The sequence below is a fragment of the Canis aureus genome, chromosome 31 (assembly GCF_053574225.1).
Source record: "Canis aureus isolate CA01 chromosome 31, VMU_Caureus_v.1.0, whole genome shotgun sequence".
NCBI lineage: Eukaryota > Metazoa > Chordata > Mammalia > Carnivora > Canidae > Canis > Canis aureus.
In genome coordinates, this window is record NC_135641.1 from 40461789 (window position 1) to 40481248 (window position 19460).

The 19460-nt window shown below is 47.7% G+C and overlaps 1 protein-coding gene across 7 annotated transcripts in view; it reads right to left on the reverse strand.

The window, feature by feature from the left end:
• The window catches only part of TNIK (TRAF2 and NCK interacting kinase), a 377380-nt gene extending 359148 nt beyond the window's left edge, over nucleotides 1-18232 (reverse strand). For 5 of the 7 annotated variants that reach the window (XM_077880331.1, XM_077880329.1, XM_077880327.1 and 2 more), the window contains exon 1: nucleotides 18049-18232. In XM_077880331.1, the coding sequence (XP_077736457.1) occupies nucleotides 18049-18105 (57 nt within the window). In that variant the 5' untranslated portion in view covers nucleotides 18106-18232. The remainder of the gene's footprint in view (nucleotides 1-18048) is intronic. The other 2 variants (XM_077880332.1, XM_077880330.1) reach the window with 1 other exon arrangement.
• Between the last annotated feature and the right edge of the window lie 1228 nt (nucleotides 18233-19460).

Here is a 19460-nt window from a genome sequence, read left to right on the forward strand (position 1 = left end):
AGAAAAGCGACAATTAAAGGCCATTTCCCCCATCTCAGTGCCCTTTTCTGCTTCTTGCCGTTAAATCTTATAGGACCCTGGAAGATTTCTAGGGATACCAACATGAAGTCCCACAGTTGCCTGGGATGTGGTTTTTGAATTTCTCAGGAGTCACTACACTCTCTTAAGGTTTGGTTTCCCGATGTCACGATCCCTCCACTTAAGGCCTGAAAACACACCAAATTTATAGCCAGGGTCCCACCCATTCAGTGCCCAGTGGGGCTGCAGGACCCAAACGACCCCAGGAATGTACCCCACTCTGAATTACGCGTTAGACATTCTATGAAACACAGATGGAAACCAGACACTATTCCTGTCCTTAAGGAGTTTATAATTTTAAGACGCTAATGACTCTATGGGTAAATAATTCTAAAACAAGACCGACCTGCAGGCGATGCTAAGTATGAACAAAAGAAATGGGAAGAACAAAGTAGAGATTAATGTTAACAAGATAGAAGGGTATCCATCCCACAAACAGGGGTTTTTGTAGATTGATCAGGGTCACAAAGGAAGAGTGGGTGAATTCAACAAGACCTGTCCATGGGATCCCTGGGTGGCACAGCGGTTTAGCCCCTGCCTTTGGCCCAGGGCGCAATCCTGGAGACCTGGGATCGAATCCCACGTCGGGCTCCCGGTGCATGGAGCCTGCTTCTCCCTCTGCCTATGTCTCTGACTCTCTCTCTCTCTCTCTCTCTCTCTCTCTCTGTGACTATCATAAATAAATTAAAAAAAAAAAAAAAAAAAAAAAGACCTGTCCAACAGCCCCTCAGGGTGGGATGAGCATTCTAACCTGGGCAGGATAAGGACCTAAAGGTTCAGGGCCCACCCCAGCCTTGTGCCGGCCACAGAAAGCCAATTTCTGATCAGATCTGTGGATTCCCAAGTCCCTCCAAAATCAGGGACACTCTGCCCTGGAGAGCAGACACAGCAGTTCCACCCCTTGAAGGTATCACCGCTACATACTGAGAAAATAAGAAGCAGCAGCAGCACGAGGCTCACGTTTCATACTTCTCAAAATCGGACCAGCCTGGGTCGAAAACCAGGCCCCAACGTTCCCAACAAGTCACTTAAGCTAAGCCTCAGTTTGCACATCGGTACAGTTAGAATAACAGTACGTATCACAGGGGCGCTTGGGAGGCCCAGTCGGGTAAGCCTCTGCCTTCGGCCCAGGTTGTGGTCCCAGGGGCCTGGGGATCGAGTTCTGCATCGGGCTGCTGCTCAGTAGGGAGTCGGCTTCTCCCTCTCCCTGTGCCCCTGCTCCTCCCTCCACTCATTCTTTGTCTCCCTCTCAAATAAATAAAATCTTTAAGAGAAAAAAAAAAATTGTACATATCACAAAATTTGACTACACAGTAAGTAAGTAGCCCAGTGCTCCACACGTGGCAAGCGGCCGCCGAGGCCATTAGCTATTAATATTGGCATTGTTATGATTAAATAAATTCTATTCCAGCGCAGCGTCAGGTGCATCTGGTGTTGGTGTGGCCTGAGACTCGGCATCCTGACCGCATCACGTCCTGGGAACTGTAAAGCTGAGGACCAAATCTCTGCCCTAACCCAGGCCGGCATGAGCCAGCCGCCTATGCCACCCGCCTCCCAGGCCCTCGCTCAGCACCTGGCACAAACAGACCCCAGGAGCTAAACATGCATTCAGTCTCCACTGGTTTCAGGAACATTTACCCTTGTCCCCCAGCTGCTCCGAGGGAAGGATCATACTCTCCCTGCCTCCCCACTCTCCCTGGGGCACACAGGACAAAACTGCTCCTTACGCTTTTCCAGCGCGTAATTCGACAGGTCTATCATTTGTCTGTCTCTGTTTTTATAATATCCAAGCCCATGTGAGCCTGAGGGGGGGGGGGGTGTCCTCAGTGATAACTGGCTCTGAGCCCACACCCAATTCTGCTACTTCTGGGACGTTCCCAAGCCCCCCCCCCCCCCCATTTCCCAAAGGGTGCTCTCGTGGCCATAGCGGCTCTTGCAAAATCCAGCAACATGTTCCTCCGTGAGGAATGACCCTTTTCATAATCCCAAAGCTCAGCTCTTCTGCTCCCACCAAGGGGGAAGATTCCTTTTATCAAGTGATCCTAGCTACTCTCAGCATCTCGTCTTCCCCGAATCTCTAGGCAGACACCAAATGTCGAATTGATGAAAAGTAGCAGAAGACGCGTCTGATTCCTCTGGGTGGAAATCTGAAAGATGAATAGGTGCTCATAACGGAGTTGGTGGAGCCAAGGTGGGGCCTGGGCACGCGCTTCTGCACCTTGCTATGGGACTGCAGCTTGGGATCGCCAGGGTGAGCCCCCAAGGCCCCAGCAGAGCTCCCCACTCCCAGAAGGTGTCTCAGAGACAAGCAGGAGGCCTCAGCCGGCTAGTGGGCGTCGGCAGCGGCAGGCTGCTATTGCTTCTTAAAATGCAGAACACATACATCCTAATTATCTGTGGGTCAGAGTCGCAGATCTGTGGCCGGATAACTGAACTAGAATTTGCAAACTAAATCCCCTCCAGGTGAATCGTGTGCAGGCCCATGACCTAAGTCAGAGCAGTGAACTTCAACTCTGTAGTGTCCTTACTCTGTGAGAAATACGTTAGAGACTGTAACCCGATATACAGTATATGCAAAAATATAGGCACCGTAATAGTTTTCTACTCTAATTAATTTCTTTAAAGCTAATTGCAACCCATTAAACTCACTCCACAACTCGTTACACTTTGAAAGACTCTGGATTAGTGTGCATAGAGAGGGAGTAGGGTGGTGATTGCTGACAAGGCAGAAGAGCAAGGAATGGCCTAACGGCCATCAAAGGCATTGCTAAGTTAAGGAGTTTGGCCTTATGCTGCAAATCATGAGAAGTCATTCATTTCATTAATAAATAGATGAGCAGATCAACAAAACACGGGTCCTGCCCTGTTGGAAACTACAGTCTCCTCTGGGGAAATGGTGGGGGAGGAGACAAATAAATTACCTGCTAACAAGAGGTACTGGAGAAGACATCTAGGCAGGGGGAACAGCACTTGGAACAGCAGACGGGGTGGTGGTGAGTAACAGCCAGAAACACTGAGAGAACTGCAAGTGGCTCAGTAAGGAAAGGTTTCAGACTGGAGTAGCTATTCTAGTCCTTTCTCTGGGAGGGGAGAGAGCTACTGCCTACCTTATTTTTTTTTTTAATTTTTTTTTATTTATTTATGATAGTCACACAGAGAGAGAGAGGCAGAGACACAGGCAGAGGGACAAGCAGGCTCCATGCACCGGAAGCCCAACATGGGATTTGATCCCAGGTCTCCAGGATTGCGCCCTGGGCCAAAGGCAGGCGCTAAACCACTATGCCACCCAGGGATCCCCATACTGCCTACCTTATTTTGAAGGAAATTATTAGCATTACATTCATTAAATAGCTCTCGTAAAGTATGAGACATCCTTCAGAATAAGAGGTGACATGAAGGCAAGTACAAGGCAGTAGACAGGACCAGAGTTCCCATCCCTCAAGGTCTTGAAGAGATGGTCTCCTTAGAAATACCGGAGCGGCCTGACTGGGGGACCTGCCTTCATGGTGTATGGAGTTGATAAAACTGTGAAGCAATGTCTTAGGCCCATCCTACCTTAACAGTTGTATTGAGGGTGTAATTTTTTTTTTTTGAGGGTGTAATTTAAATGCCATCAAATCTCTTGTGTCACCACCATCCAATTGTAGGACATATCCCATCACCTCCAAAAGACCCCACGTGCCTACGTGCAGTCCCTCTCTGTTTTCATCACCGGCCCCAGCCAACCACTAACCCAATTTCTGTCTCTACAGATTTGCCTTTTTGGACATTTCATATAAATAGCATCACACCAATATGTGATCTTTTGTGCCTGGCTTCTTTCACTTAGCATAAGGTCCCCACTGTAGCAGGTATCAGTCATTCTTTGGTGCTGCCGGAAAGTAAGCCATTGTGCCCCTCCACATTCTGTTGACCTCTTCCTCGGCTGACAGACACTTGAGTCGTCTCCACTTGGGGCTATGATTATGAACATTCAGGTTACAAGTTTTTGCCTGGACATATGCCTGCACGTCTCTTGGGGTGAGATTCAGAAGTGAAATCGCTGAGTCACATAGTAAACTTATATTTGACTTTTTCAGAAACAGGCAAACTGCTTTCTAACGCGGCTTAACCGTTTTATAATCCTACCAGCAAAGGATGAGAGTGCTAGTGTATCCACATTCTCAGGGATATCTTAAACCCAGATTTACACTGACGGTGGCACGAAGCATAGTTTGAATATGGCTTTAACTAGCCGTTCTTGCAACTGTGGAGTTCACGTGGCCTTGCCATTTATTCACATTCCAACTTTCCTCGAGAGTTAGAAAAGAAACGATCAGAGGTGTTCACTTGAACCATGCTTGAAATCGCTCGGATGGAAGTGCAGAATCAAACAAACGGCCACAGAAAATTTGACCACACTATCTGTCGAAGGGGACTGATCAAGGAACCAAGCATGACAAACGAGAATGCGCCTCGCACACTAAAACAAGAGTCCCGTAGAGACAAAATCCTAATTGTGAATCCTGCAAACAAGCAGCAACTTACAGAAAGCAGGAAGCCAGAAAGAAGGTCAGGGACCTATTTCTTTAAATCTGATGCAACTTGCATTGCAGCAGGTGATGAGCTACCAAGCAGAGACCCTGCTTCCAGAAAAGAAAAAGAAACGGATCTGGCCCCAAGGGGACAGAGAATAGTCACAGTAATGACCCTGCTGCTTTGTAAACCCCAGATACCACTTACAAGCAGACTCCCAAATTAAAGGAAGGGGTGGGCGCCCAGAAAACCAGCAAGAGCTTTGGTTCGGAGACCAGGGGAACACCAAGCTCTCCAACACCCGCCATTTACATTTTCCAATCTGGAAAACAAACCCTCCATCTGGGGCTGGGACCAACACGTCTCTAACATCTTACACCAAGTGTCATACATGGTTCACTGAATATGTATGAACATGTACAATCCCCTCTCCTCACTGAGAGGCTTCTTCTTTGGGAGGGACCCTTTTTGCTCCTAGGGAGGGATGAAGGCCTACGAGGGAGGCCCCGTGCCAATTACCGGCGAGCACTCTTTCTGGTGCCACCAGTTAAGTGGAGATGCAGGAACCCAGCTGGTCAGGTTCCAAGAGATTTCCCCTGCTAATTTCCAGTCACTCAAGGAAAACAAAGGAGTAACTGAGATTGGGTTACCATGATTTTAAAGACACAGCGTTCCTTCTCTTCTTCTCTCCCCCACCCCACCCCCCGCCACAATGTGTAAACTTCTGTATTTCACACTTTTACATCTGTGCTGCTCCAAAAATAAAAGCTGTTTATATTCAAGAAATCATGACTACAATGCCACTGCGAGTTACATCTTTAAAACACTCACAGAGAGCACATGCGTATTGTCCTGACCAAGGTGTGTTAGGTGTGCAACGTTCTTTCCCAGAGTGGCATCTGGGTATTGGGCGCCAGGGGAGCACTGTCGTGCTCTTGTTTATTCGTATGAAAAGAAAACCTGAGTTTTCTCTAGAGCTACCAGTTGAAAAAAAAAAAAAGAAAGAAAGAAAAGAAAGAAAACGGAAGGGTGGCCTTTTAGGAAGAGCAACCACTTGGCTTTGACTTTATCAACTATAGTTGAGTAGGACGTGTCTAGCAGAACCACCTGAATTCAGTTTCTGGCCCCTAAACGAGTTCAACTGGAAAACCACAGCAACTCCCCAACTCAGAGGACCCATTCCCCCACGCAGATGGCTGCAAAGAAGCCATGTCAAAGTCATACTTTCCTGGGCCTAAGATACCTACCACACACACTACAGGAAACAAAAGTGTCCCAAACCCGGTCCCAGAAAGAGCTTTTTGAATGACGTAGAGAGAGAATCACAGGAGGGTAACCCCATCTAGAGAGCAGTTAACACTCCTGATTAAACTGCTCAGCTCAGGTCGAGGATACTTTAATGGCATGAAGACCTCTTCTGAGAAAGCTGGACCTGTCCCCTCAATTGCAATATGACAAAAAAACGAGTCATTATTAACCAGGTATTTTGTGCATCCTGTCCAATGATGATTATCTCACATCTCTTTTCCCTTTAAAATAGGCCTTGTAAGTGGGAGGCGGGAGGGGGGTCTTTGTATTCAATTTTTTAAAAGCATCTGCCCAGCAGCAAGTATGAAATAAAAATTTGATGCATATTCATTATCAAGTTGTATACCAAGTTGCCTTAACAACCCCAAATAGAAAAATCACCCAATATAAGCAGTGGGTTTCTCTAAGAACTACAGATTAGAATAACAACAGGGGACGTGTTTGTAGCTAGGTAAGAGATGTTTATGAATTGTTGCTACAAGGAAAGTCTGATCCTTTAACCTGCCGCCTAGATTCCAAGAGTCCATTTCATTTTTCAAGTTTCACAAAATAAACAACTCAAAGATTTCAGGCTTCAGACAAAAGTAAGAGCTGAAAGAGCTGTGAATACGGATTCCTTTTTCAGCGTCTAGGCAAATACTAGCATCTCCTGGGACTTCAAACTGAATCCCTATACGTCCATAGGGAAAAACAGGAAATTAGCACCAAAAAGATGCATCTTCCTGGTCATGGGGATGGGGCTTTCTGCCCCCTGAATAAACTTGCTAATTTAAAAAAAAAAAAGCAACAGGAAAACAATCCAGGATTATCAGTTGAAAGATGTAGACTAAATAAAAATAAAAATTAAAAAAATTAAAAAAAAGTTGTAGACTATTGCACTTCAAGTATCCCCCATCTTACAAACAATTCAAATGCATGTGTTACTATGAAATTTTAAATTCCGTATTCCTGAAAGTATGCGCCTTCCACAATTTGAAGCCAAACGCCTTATGAAAAAGTTGCAGTTACCTTATATAAATAAATCACTATTTTCTACTCTGCAACATTTTCAGGCATAGCCAAATTTCTGTGGATATGCTGTGTTTTCCTAAAACAACCTGTATTTAGTAAATCATTCTTACAATTATTTCTCTAACATATGCTTCTCCCCATTCATTAGGCACCAAGATCCAGGAGGACAGTGTTCACATGTGTCTTCTTCTTCACCAAATGCTCCAACATCTAGCACAACGCTAGGCATGCGGTAGATGATCAATTAATTTGTTGGATGAATGAATGAATGAACCAGCATGAAAGAACAAGAGGAGGGGGAAAGGCTGTTATTTTAAAAACTTAAGCCAGTGATTCCAAAACTCTGAAGTACATCAAAATTACCTGGAGGGCTTCTTTTTTTTTTTTTTTAAGATTTTATTTATTTATTCATGAGAGACACAGAGAGAGAGAGGCAGAGACACAGACGGAGGGAGAAGCGGGCTCCATGCAGGGAGCCCGATGTGGGACTCGATCCAGGGACCCCAGGATCACGCTCTGGGCCAAAGGCAGATGCTCAACTGCTGAGCCACCCAGATGTCCCACCTGGAGGGTTTCTTAATGCACAGGTTACCGGGCCCCATCCCCAGTTTCTGATTCAGTAGGTCAGAGAACCAGAACCTAGGAGATGAGTGTGAAGCTACTGATCCCGGGATCTCACTTTGAGAAAGAACCACTGTCAAGGCAGTTAACCTGTCAACCAGCTCTTAGAAAAATCGCAACACACAGGATAACATTTACTAAAAATCTACCAACTGCAGACTCCTCTAATACCTACAGAGACAGCCACACCAAGTCCTCGCTCCAAACTCTTGCCAACACAGGACATACGTGCAAGGGGACGATACCCAGACACATGTCCAAAACAGCAAGAAGTCATTAGTACGGTCGAACTAAACATGTTTCATTTCTCCAGTGCATTTCTTTATGATGTATCCTACTGTGCGGTTTAATCTATTTTTCTCAGATGGAAATTACTAAACTGCAATGCATAGCTGTTCTTTCTTGCACAGCCCCAAGTCATTTCACTTACTAATGGGACTTTTGTCTGAGGCCAGGGCATGAAATGCAGTAAGGAAGCCCATTTTAAAGCTTATTGATGTTGTTTATATTTCAGTGTCTATAAGGACCAGAGCAATGATTCAATATTCAGTCCTCCATGATCAGAAAGCAAGCAGAGGTACTCATTTCATCTAAGCCTGTCACCGCATTTAACAAAAGGATACACAAAAACAATCCAACAGGATCCCAAGCTCTAACTCTGATCATTGCATAGGTTTATAAAGACTGGCTAGCATTAATTTTCAAACATATACATCTCTCAGGACCCTGTTCTGAATGTAAGTGCATTTTTACCCAGATTATAATCAGAGAGGGTATTTAATTAGATAATGTCTGCAACTTTGAAGACAGTAAAATTCCCTATAAATGCTAAATATTGTTATTATTATTATCATTTAAATGCAGTTTGTAGTTACTGCTTACAACCTATTCCACCCACCACATTGGTATAATTTGATTACAAGCAGCTAAAAAAAAAAAATAATAAATAACCTAGAAGTACTAGAAGTAGAAATCATGAAACTACGTCCCTGTGAAGCTCTGGGTTTCTACCCTAGGCATAAATGATTTATAGGCATTTTAAATGGAAGGTTAGGGTAATACAATCTAGTAAATCAAGGCAGCTGGCCTCCACAAAACTGACAACCCCAAAGTTGTGTCCATTTTAATAGTTTCTTACTTATAAACCTGGTGGGAAACCAACTGTGGTGCAAAACACAAGGCTGCCAGCTGCTTCTTCCATTTTCTCTACTGTAATCTTAAAATATCTATAACCTTCTGAAAAAAAGGTACAACTCAAAATTTTTGACTCTAATAGTCACGTGACAGATAAAGGTTTGAGAATGGCCCCTGCTATCACTTATCTTCTGGCTCATCTTGCTAGCTTCTGCAGTAATCGCAAATTCTTAAAAAACAGGCACCTTTGAGCCTGGTTCCCCATGTCTTCCCAACACACCTGTCGTGTGATTTTCCAAAGAGAATGACAGACTAAATGTAAACATGCCTACACCCATCGTACAAGGAAACCACTGCCAAGCCCAAAATGGTGCACATTTTATGTCTCTATATTTTTAAGGCAAGAAGAAGAACAATTAACATATTCTAAGGGGACCTTGTTTTTTTAAGAAACAAAATCACAAGGAAATAACACTCAAACACTAGAAGCTCATCAAAGAGAGTTTGTGCTCAAAAGAAAGGCTTCTGGGAAATCTGTGAACTTTAAGGAGATAATGCATCAGATAATTCTGACGTCTTGACAAGGTCCACAGGGCAAGTAATCGCCATGTGAGTCACTACTGGCAGTGGCTTTGGCACAGGTCAGCTGTAAGTTCAGCCATTTCGTAGCTCTATGACTTTTTGTAAATTAATTGACTTTTCTAAGCCTCGTGGGTTCACCTAGATATGATATACGGCCACGTCACAGGAAATCTGGAGATAATCTGACAACATCAAGAGCCTTACAGGTCATTTACACACTTTCATCAAAAACTGCACTTCTAAGAAATTATTCCAAGGACACAAAGATGTATACAAAGATTTACATACATTTACGGACGCACTGTGTACAAGACTTGAAAAGCTGGAAATAACCAAAAGCTTCATCAATAGGACTTGGTTAAATATATTATGATTCATCCCTGCAATAAAATGCTAGGCAGCCATTAAAAACATATGATTAGAAATTTGAACACTCACTGAATACTTGAAGAAATTTTAAATTACATACTAATTTCTAAGCATGATAATAGTATTGCAGTTATGTATTTTTAAGAGTGCTTATCTTTTAGAGATGCATACTGGAATGTTTACGAATGAAATGATATGATGCTTGAGAATAATATGGGGGAGGAAGAGGATGGAGGATGGAGGTAAAACATGACTGGGCATGAATGGATCATTGTTAAGTTGGGGGCTCATTCTACTATTCTATTTTACATATCAGTTTTATTTAGATTAAATTCACACTCCATAAAATTCATCTTTTTGAAGTGAGCAAGTGATTTTTAGAACTGAGTAACCATCACCATTGTCTAATTTTAAGACATTAGCATTTTCCACTGCCCCTCAAGTTCTAGAAACCACTAATCCACTTTTCTTCTCTATAGATTTGCCTATTTGGGGCATTTCACATAAATGGAATCTTGTACCATGTGGCCTTCTGTGAGTAACTTCTTTAATCTAGCATAATGTTCATCCATATCACAGTGTGTATCAGCACTTTCTTTTATTGACGAATAATATTCCACAGTACAAATATACTACATTTCATTTATTCACTTATCAGGTGGTGGACATTTGATCTGTTTCCACCCTTTGGCTAGGATGAATGACAATGCTATGAACATTTGTGTGTAAGTTTTTGTTTGGATATATGTTTTCAATTCTCTTGGGTATATACCTAGGAGCGGAATTGCTGGGTCACATGGTAACTCTATTGTTTAATTCTGAGGAACCGCCAACCTGTTTTACAAAGTGGCTGTACAAGGAAGCCTGGGTAGCTCAGTGGTTGAGCGTCTGCCTTTGGCTCAAGGCCTGATCCCGGTCCTGGGGGATCAAGTCCTGCATCGTGCTCCCTGCTTGGAGTCTGCTTCTCCCTCTGCCTGGGTCTCTGCCTCTCTCTCTGTCTCTCATGAATAAATAAATAAATAAATAAATAAATAAATAAATAAATAAATAAATAAATAAATAAAATATACTTTTTAAAGTGGCTATACCACTTTCCATTCCCACTAGCTATGTATAGCATTCTAATATCCCTACCACTTTTACATATGTTTAAAATTCCCCATGACAAAGAATACTTTAAATTATGTTACAGAAAAACATTAACAGCATGTAAAAAGGGTGATTATTAATTATTAAGTTTAAAAAACAGGTTGCTTCTCCCTCTGCCTGTGTCTCTACCTCTGTGTGTGTGTGTGTGTCTCTCATGGGTAAATAAATACTTTAAAAAAAAAAAAAAAACAGGTTGCAGGGCACCTGATTGACTCAGTCAGAAGAGTATGGGACTTTTGAACTTGAAGACATGAGTTTGAGCCCCACATTGGTGCAGAGTTTAAATAAATAAACAAACAAACAAACAAACAAATGCACCACACAACTGAAAACACATTTTTTAAAAAACAGGTCACAGATAATATATACAATACGATCTTAACTTTTAAAGCTATCTAGTTAGTGGGGCACCTGAGTGGTGTAGTCTGTTGGGTATCCAAGTCTTGGTTTTCGCTTAGGTCGTGATCTAAGGATTATGGGAATTATGGGATCAAGCACCACCTTGACTCCACATTCAACACAGAGTCTGTTTGAAGCTCTCTCTCCCTCTCCCTCTACCCTTCCCCATACCCCTGTGCACGTACACTCTCTTTCTCTCTCAAATAAATAAATCTTTGTGGAGGGGAGGCTACTTCATTAGCTATGAATAATAAAAAAAAAAAAAAATCTACTAGGCCATATATCAAAAGGAGTCCTGAAGCCTCAAAGGTCATCCTGGTGGCAAGTCTTAACAAAATCAAATACATGCACTGGCTTCAGGAAGTTTACTGTCTAGTGGTGGGTATAATCCTTGTAGAAAATTCTGCGTGTGAGGTCAGTTCTGAAAGGGTGTACAAATGGGATGGATAACTACTCCCTAAGAGAAATCAGGGGCCATTTTGTGGGAAAAAAGTGGCCTTTGAAGGTTTAGCATTAGGCTAGTAGGTACAGAAAAGAAGTATGAGGCAGGTGACCCCCGAGGGAGCATCCACAGGGAGAAGGAAGTCGTGCTCTGTGGCAGGAGTATGGGATCGGTCGTCAGAACTGCAGCATGTGGTGGGAGGCCCAGCCGAATTACAGCTGGCCTTGCTACTACGCCGAAGAGTGGAATCTTTGGTCTGTAGCCGGTGAGGAGTCAGGGAAGGCTGGGAATAAGAAACCCCGAGGCTGGAAATGTGCTCTTTGAAGAGCAGTGTGGCTGCAGGGACGAGCACAGGGAGACCCGGCAGGAGAAGGCTGGTGGGAGAGGCATGGGAGGCAGGTCTCGGCCCGGGTGCCGCCCAGGGGCCAGTTCCTGCAGTGGTTGTGGGGAGGAATGGGGCAGAAAGCCTCATGCAATAGAGTAAGGAAGGACATTCGAGACTGGGGTGAAATAAAATGTGTTTGGAGAATTTCAAGGCACCCCTAGAGACAACTGGAGAACAGCCTGGGCATGTAAAAAGCAGACAGCGAATCATCTTCCTCTAGAGGGAAATAAGCTTCCAACCAGAATGAAAGAAATTACAAGCGGAATTCATCCAACATTTTCTATTTAAGTCCTCCCTCTCTCTCCTCTAGGAACCTTATATTTATATGAGCAGAATAACATTTCATTCAAAAAATATCACCCAGATTTTCTTAGAATTCTCAGCACACTGCTGGTTCAGGCCCTGTTCTCAGACAGCTACTTCCCCCACAGATATGGAAGAACCAGTTTGACATTAAAGCATTTTTCAGACACAAGTGACCCCAAATTCTCTCAGAAACACATTCTCAGGGACCGGTGGCGCTCCGCGGGACATGACAGCCATGATCCGGTCACAGCAGCTCAGAGCCGGGTGGACTTTAGAACCAGAGCCGTGAAGGAAGGAGCAGCAGGAACAAGAAGGGTCCGCAGACTAAGACCAGGGCAGGAACCCAGCCGTGCAGAGAGAAGACTCAAAATTCCAAGATTTCAAAGGGCCTTGCAGGTAAGGGGCGGGCAGTGTGATATCCTCGTGAGGGAAAAATGATGGGGATTCTTTCTTCAACAAAATATTTCATGACCTCCTAAGTCGACAATTATGCAAACAGCAAACCATGACTTACATTCGCTCTTGTGCTAAGATTACTCCAGTTAACAATGCACACTGGAAAATGATTATGCATTTTTCTCTGATGTTCTGATAACTACCACTACACACTATTTCGTTCTGAGGCAGCGCTATAGCAAAGAAAGCACCTGCTTAATATCTCTGAAAAAACAACCAATGTATCTAATTTTAAAAACTGCCCTGCTGTTATCATGTTAAGATAAGGTCATCTTATCAATCCTTGCAACTTTACTAAACCCTCGTTTAAGAGCAAATGTAATTAAGTGCTTTGGGGGTAAGGAATTAATAAGGCCTCAAGATTTCTTTAACCCCCACCCCCTCCCGCCACCGAGACCTCTGACCAGAAGGTTTTAAATACTGGACTCATATAATTTCAGGGGCCCACTCCCCTCAAGAATACACAAACTTTGAAAAGACACAGGCATGATAAATGTGGTTTTATTTTAAAAATGTTTCATCCATTAAAAAGGGGAAAATTAAAAAAAAAAAAATGAGAGAGAGAAGAAAAAAAGAAGAAAGTTCTAATGAATAATGCTGATACCTGATACTGGTTTAGAAATACTCCAGGGGCGCCTGACTGGCTCAGTCATTAGAGCAGGCAACTCTTGATCTCCAGGTTGTGAGTTTGAGCCCCATGTTGGGGGTAGGGATTACTGAAAAATAAATTCTTAAAAAAAAAAAAAAAAAAGCAATGAATGCTGATACCGGGGCAAAGGTCAACCCAGGCCAGCAGAGAAACATATGAGGTCATGTTGCCACATAAAAAGGAAAAGGCACTATTAAAAAGATGCAAGGCCTTCTGTTATCCTTTTCTCAGGGTCATTTTCAATTAGGTGAAATCACTGGGGTCAAATGGTAGAATCAAGATTCCCATAAAATTCTGGGTAATCATGGAATTGTGTATCTGTGTAGAGCTTTACGGTTTTCACAGTATTGCCATAAACACTGTATCTGGCTGTTGAAGCCAGCCTATGAGGAAGGCAAGCAGTTGAGATCATTCCCATTTTTCAATGAATTATAGTTCCATGACTTACCCAGAATCACAGAACTACTAAGACATGGGCACAGAACCCAGTGCTCAGCCCACTCCACTCACTTACTCACCAATTTGTGCATTTATCCGTTTATGCAACTAACTGCAATTACAGCCTCAAAGCTGAGCAAGACCTCACCTCCGGCCTCACGGAGCCCGTAGTTTATGAAGTAGGCAGAAAATAATCCCCACACCATTTATAACACAAGGATGAAAAGTGCAGCAGGAAAGATGTGTGCAAGTCTTCCGGATGAGGTCAGTTCTTAAATCTAGGTCCTGGGAGACAAAGAAATAGCTGGGCCTAGGAGGCAGTGAGGGGCAGGGGGAAAGACAAGCAGAGGTCATCTGATTCTGCTCAAATAGAAAAGTGAGTGCGAGTCCTGGCAGAAACTTCGAGTATGAAGTCAGCAGCGGCCAATCTTGGCCTTGGACGCCTTCCTCTATGGGCCAAACTAAGGACAGCCAAGGTGCTCAGACTCAGATGTATGCTAATCTCCAAAAAGCTTTCTGGGCTGATCTCACCTCATATGTAATAAAGCGTACCGGTGGCAAGTTTCATTTCTTTTAATACTGTGATGTCTTGAAGGGAGAATGACTCAAGCCTTTAGTTTGAATGAGTAGATTGTTTTCTGTAGCCCATGTATGTAAACACACATTTCATACACCCACATGGATAGTTTATAACCGTAACACGATATATGAGGATCCACACAGATTATGCAAAACCTACATAGAACTCCATAAACCTCACATGCAGAGACATCCGAATAATGTGCAGATCCAGACTGACCCGATGGGACAAACTGAGATGGAGATGGGTCCCGGAGACAGGGTACTATGCAGGACAACCATCTGTCCTAGATGATTCAGTCATTTGCCGACAGAGGAAGAACTGAGGCGGGTTGAGCAACATGAATTCCGTGAATGCTCCAGGGCTTTATGTATTACGAGCTTACCTGCATGGAGCAGTTTCTCTATTCTCAAAAAATAAAATTCCATGACTCTGGTGAAATAATTCCTCGCTGCCATTTTTTTTTTTTCTGTGCTTAGGCAGAAAATGTATTATTGATTTCTGATCCAGCCACAGACAATGCGACTTAGAGAAAAGAGCCCTGAATGAGAAGTCGGGACACCCAGATTCCTCCCCAAACCACCCTTTCCGCTTCCCTCACCCCCATTCCAGGGGAGACGGGGCTGTGTGACCTTGGACGAGGACTACACCTCTCTGGGCTTCAGCTTGGTATTAAATGGAAGGAGTGGCTAAGTGTTGTCCAATTCTCTTTCAGCTCTAAATCTATAAAATCATCCCCTTCCCCCCACACTTGGTTTATCTCCAGAGCCTTAAAAATCAGGACTAATAAAAAAAAATGGATTCAGATCATCTCTCTTCTAACCCAAGAAGATCCGGTTTTATCTTACTTTTTAAAACCATCCAAATCTTGCATAATTTAAGTGATCAGTGCTGTCACTGGTTGCTCTGGTTTAAATTATGCATTGTTGCTATTTGGGGAAAATTTAGACTGGGTCCAGTCTGGGATCACTGGCTGAGAACAATAAGCCCCCAAAGTGAGAAGGATAAAGGCCTCTCCAGACAGGATCTGCTTTTAATGCATTGAGCTCAGGGTTTACAAAAAGAGCATTGATTGTGTACATTAAAGAGCCACCGAGACAGCAAGGGACTGGTTAAGGCTGCAGCAAATTCTCCAAGATGCCACTGACCTTGGCTGCATTTCAGGGGTCAGGCATTCCCCACGAGGCTCTCAGCAGGCGGGCTTTCCTGAGGGGTTAGGAACTAATGAGACCTCTCATCTGGATAAACCCACCTCTCCTAATTTGGAAAGACAGAGAGACATTATCTGCTCTCGGATTTGTGGAGATCACCAACAGGGCCCTTGGACTCAATGGCCCGCCTGCACACCTCACCCCCTACAAGACTGGTCATACTCTCCGGCACCGGGGATGCAATCGTCTCCACATCTGCATTTAGGTCTTCCAGCCAGCCAGCAGTTCCTATCTCTAGAGCTGGCCTTCGCCCTCCCTCTTCACACACCTCCTGCAGGCAGAAATACAGAGGCAAAGCACTAAGCCCAGGCGACAAAGAGCAATTTCAGTGAATCCTGCAAGATCTCTTTTCAAAATACAGATCTCTGGAGCACAGACCTCCCGTGTGTGATTCACACTCAGGCAGGCCCGGTGAGCCCTCGTGGTTGCTCACCAGCCTGCAGGCTCTGGGCTCCGGATCTCAGGAAACCTTCCCCGTGAAAAAGCCAACGGGGGACACCTCCGACCGAGGCCAACTTAAAAATCGCCTCGGATTGCTTTCTATTAGAGGAGGATGAGGACATTCTGCTCAGGAGAAAACCACAAGCCTTGCCCATTGTTCAGGCTCCTTCCCCTACCCCCCACCCCACCCCCTGCGGGGCTTCGCCACTTTCCCCTACCCTGTAGTCTGGGCCATCCATCCACCTGATTAACCCGCTGGCAGCAACTCCCAGCACAGAAAGTAGGGCAAATGAACACACACAGCCTGTAAGGCAGGAAACCACAGACTTAGCCAAAGCACCCACCCTGTTACCAGCCCCCACCCCCAGCTGCCCAGGGAGCTGCGGCTTCTGAATGTGGCATTTCTGCACCAGGCGAATAGACAGCTTACTGTAATATCACATGAATGAGCTTTCGCTGCCCAACTATCCAAAAAAAAAAAAAAAAAAAGAGGCCATTTCAAATGGCATCTATGTTCCTTCTCAACCCCTGGACTGCCTCGCAGAAACCTCACCTCTGGGAAGGATGAAGCAGAAGAGGAGGGGAAGTTCCACAAGAGGAGGCTGTGCAAGGGAGGGAGGCTTTAATGAGCCGCAAGAAAAAGTAGCACTTGGACGGTTCAAGGCAGCTCTTCAAGATACCCGTGAGGGAAGGGGCAGTGGCAGGAGGAGGGGTGAAGATTCAGGTCTGTAACCCCGAGATTTAGCATCAGTGTAACCATGTAAGCCTCAGGAGGGCGTGTGAACTTCGCGGCTGCACCCCTCCTGCGCGGCTGCGTGGACAGCACCGGCGAGGCGGGCCCCGACCCTCCGCGCTGCCAGGATACACATGCAGTCGCTTTCCCCCCTTTAATTCCTAGTCTTCGTTCAGGGGGAGGAAGAAGCCATCCTTAACTGGGGTGCGCTCCATCTCAGACCCCCCCCCCCCACTGGCTGCAGCATCAGACCCTCCCTGTCCCCCTCTTCGGGAGGCAGCATCTCATTAAAATGGCAAGAAGGCTCGGCCCCCTTCCCCCGAAAGAGCGTGTTGGGATCCGGGGGTGGGGGTGGGGCGTCGTCGAGGCTACACTGGGGTTCCCGGGATCCGGAGCTCAGAACAACAGCAAAATGGATCCTATGGCAAGTGATGTCTCAGTCCATACAATGAAAAAAAAAAAAAAAAAAAAGGGCGTCTGGGGCGATTCACGTGAAGGGAAAGGCAAAGCCAGCCGCGGGGCCGGAGGGGCTGGATGCTCCCCCTACTCTCCCTACAAAGGGCTGGCCGCGGGCACACGCGCACACGCGCACACTCACGGGAGTTCCGGTCTGAGCGGGGGAGCGCGGAGAGCACATCCCTTCACCTGCCTTAAGTTGGCCCATAAAACTGAAATGTCAGGGCCACAAAGTCAAAAAAAAAAGAAAAAAAAAGCAAGCAGGGCTAAGTTACACCGTAAACAGGGGTGCGCGAGGCGGGCGCGGGAGGGCGCGGGGGGAGCCTGGGGGCGGCGGCCACCGACGGGCACCGGCGTCGCGGGGTCGGGGCCGTCGGGCTGCCCCGGTCACCCCGCAGCGAGCTGCGCAAAGTGAGCGGCCGGTGCGTTTCTCCACGTTTTGCAAAAAAAGAAAAAAAAAGGGGGGGGGGAGGGGGGACGGTGGGGCGTCGCGCCTTGCACGAGCTGGCCGTCCGGGGCGCGTGTGCACAGCGCACACACACGCGCGCGCACACGAGCATTCCACGTTCAAGGCTCGGGCGCCGGGGTAAGGTGAATGCCCCGCATCCCGGGGAGCCCGGCCGCCGCCGCGGGGGTCACGGAGCCGAGGCTCGCCCGGGGCGGGGACGGGAAGCCGGGGTCCCCCCCCCCACCGCCGCCGCGCATCCGCCTTGCCCCCGCCCGCGCGCCGCCCCTAGCCCCCGGCGAGACCCCCCGAGACCCCCCGAGAAGCCGGTTCTGCTCACCCTCAGCGCCGAGAGATCGATCTCATCCAGGCTGCGAGCCGGGGAGTCGCTCGCCATGTCGACTTCTTCGCGGGAGCAGCGGCCCTGCGCCCCCCCGAGGCTCCCCCCTTGCAGACTCCACCTGGTCTACCGGCCTCGCGTCCTCATGCGGCTGCCGCGCCAGAGGCCCCGGCCCAGCCCCCGCGCCCGCCCCGGCCCGGCCCGGCCCGGCCCGGCCCCGCGACGCCCGATCCCGCTGCTGCGCCCGCGGGCGGCCGCGGACCCGGAGCCCGAGCTGCGCGGCTCTCCCAGCGCCGAGCCGCGGTGCGTGTGGGCTGCGCGCCCCGCTCGGCTAAGGGCGCAGGGGCTGCGTGGGTGTATTTAAATGGGACATGCTTCCCTGCCTGTGCGTGGATGGCGGCTGCATCGGCGGTTATAATGAGACACATCAACTCCTCCACTCCGCCGGGGGGTGGGGGCGGACGAGCGCCCCGAGCTGTCCATCAGCGCTTCCTGGGAGGAGTGAGGCGGGGGGCGGGGGCGGGGCGGGGCGGGGCGGGGCCTCCGCCCGGGAGAGGCCGCGCTTCCTGACCCGGGCCCTCTGCACCAGCGCGCGGGGCGGGGCGCGCCCTCTCGGCCCGGGCGCCCCCCGCGGGGTCTGGAGAGCGGTCCCCGACCCCGCCGGGCCTGTCGCGGGGCCCAAGGGCCTTTATTCGTGCGCGTCCGAGTCGTGCGCTGCAGCACAATGGCCCTCCTCGCACCGGGGGCGGGGGCGGGGGGCTCTCGGCAGGGTGCGATGCTCCGCGCTTTGCACATCCCGGGGAGGGCGGTGGGGTGCGGGGGGGGGGGGAAGAGCGACGGCCGCCCTCCCCCCACTAGTTATTTGTGAGGCTGGAGTAGCACGGGCTGGTGCAACCGGTGCATATAAGGACTTGTGTGCAGGGAAGGGGATCCGCCTCCAGGCGCGGAACGAATGGGGGCGAAGCGCACGGGCACCCTGCGCTCCAGCGCTGCGCCGCGGCGGGGGGGGCGCCCAGCGACCCCCGGGAGCCCGGCAGGGGGCATCCGGGACCGGCCACCCGCGGGTCGGGGGCTGGGAAGGTTACCCCGGAGCGGGAGAAACGCAGATCGGAGTTCCCTGTTGGCACCGCCACACCCAGGACCTGCCCGTACCGCAGTTCCCCACGGAAACGACCGAAGCGAAACGAGCAGCTTCTTTTTTTTTTTTTTTTTTTTTTTGCTTTTTTTTTTTTCTCTCCCTTCCCCCGGGTGCCGCAGCGTCAGGTACCCCTCCAAGGGCGACAGCGGGTGGGGCGGCGCACGTCGGCCCTGGGGGCAGCATTTCCGCCGCTGAGCTCCTGGGGCGGGCGGAGAAAGTTTGGCGGGTGCTGGGAGGTGTGTGTGCAAAATGCACGGCAGGAGGGCGAGCTCAC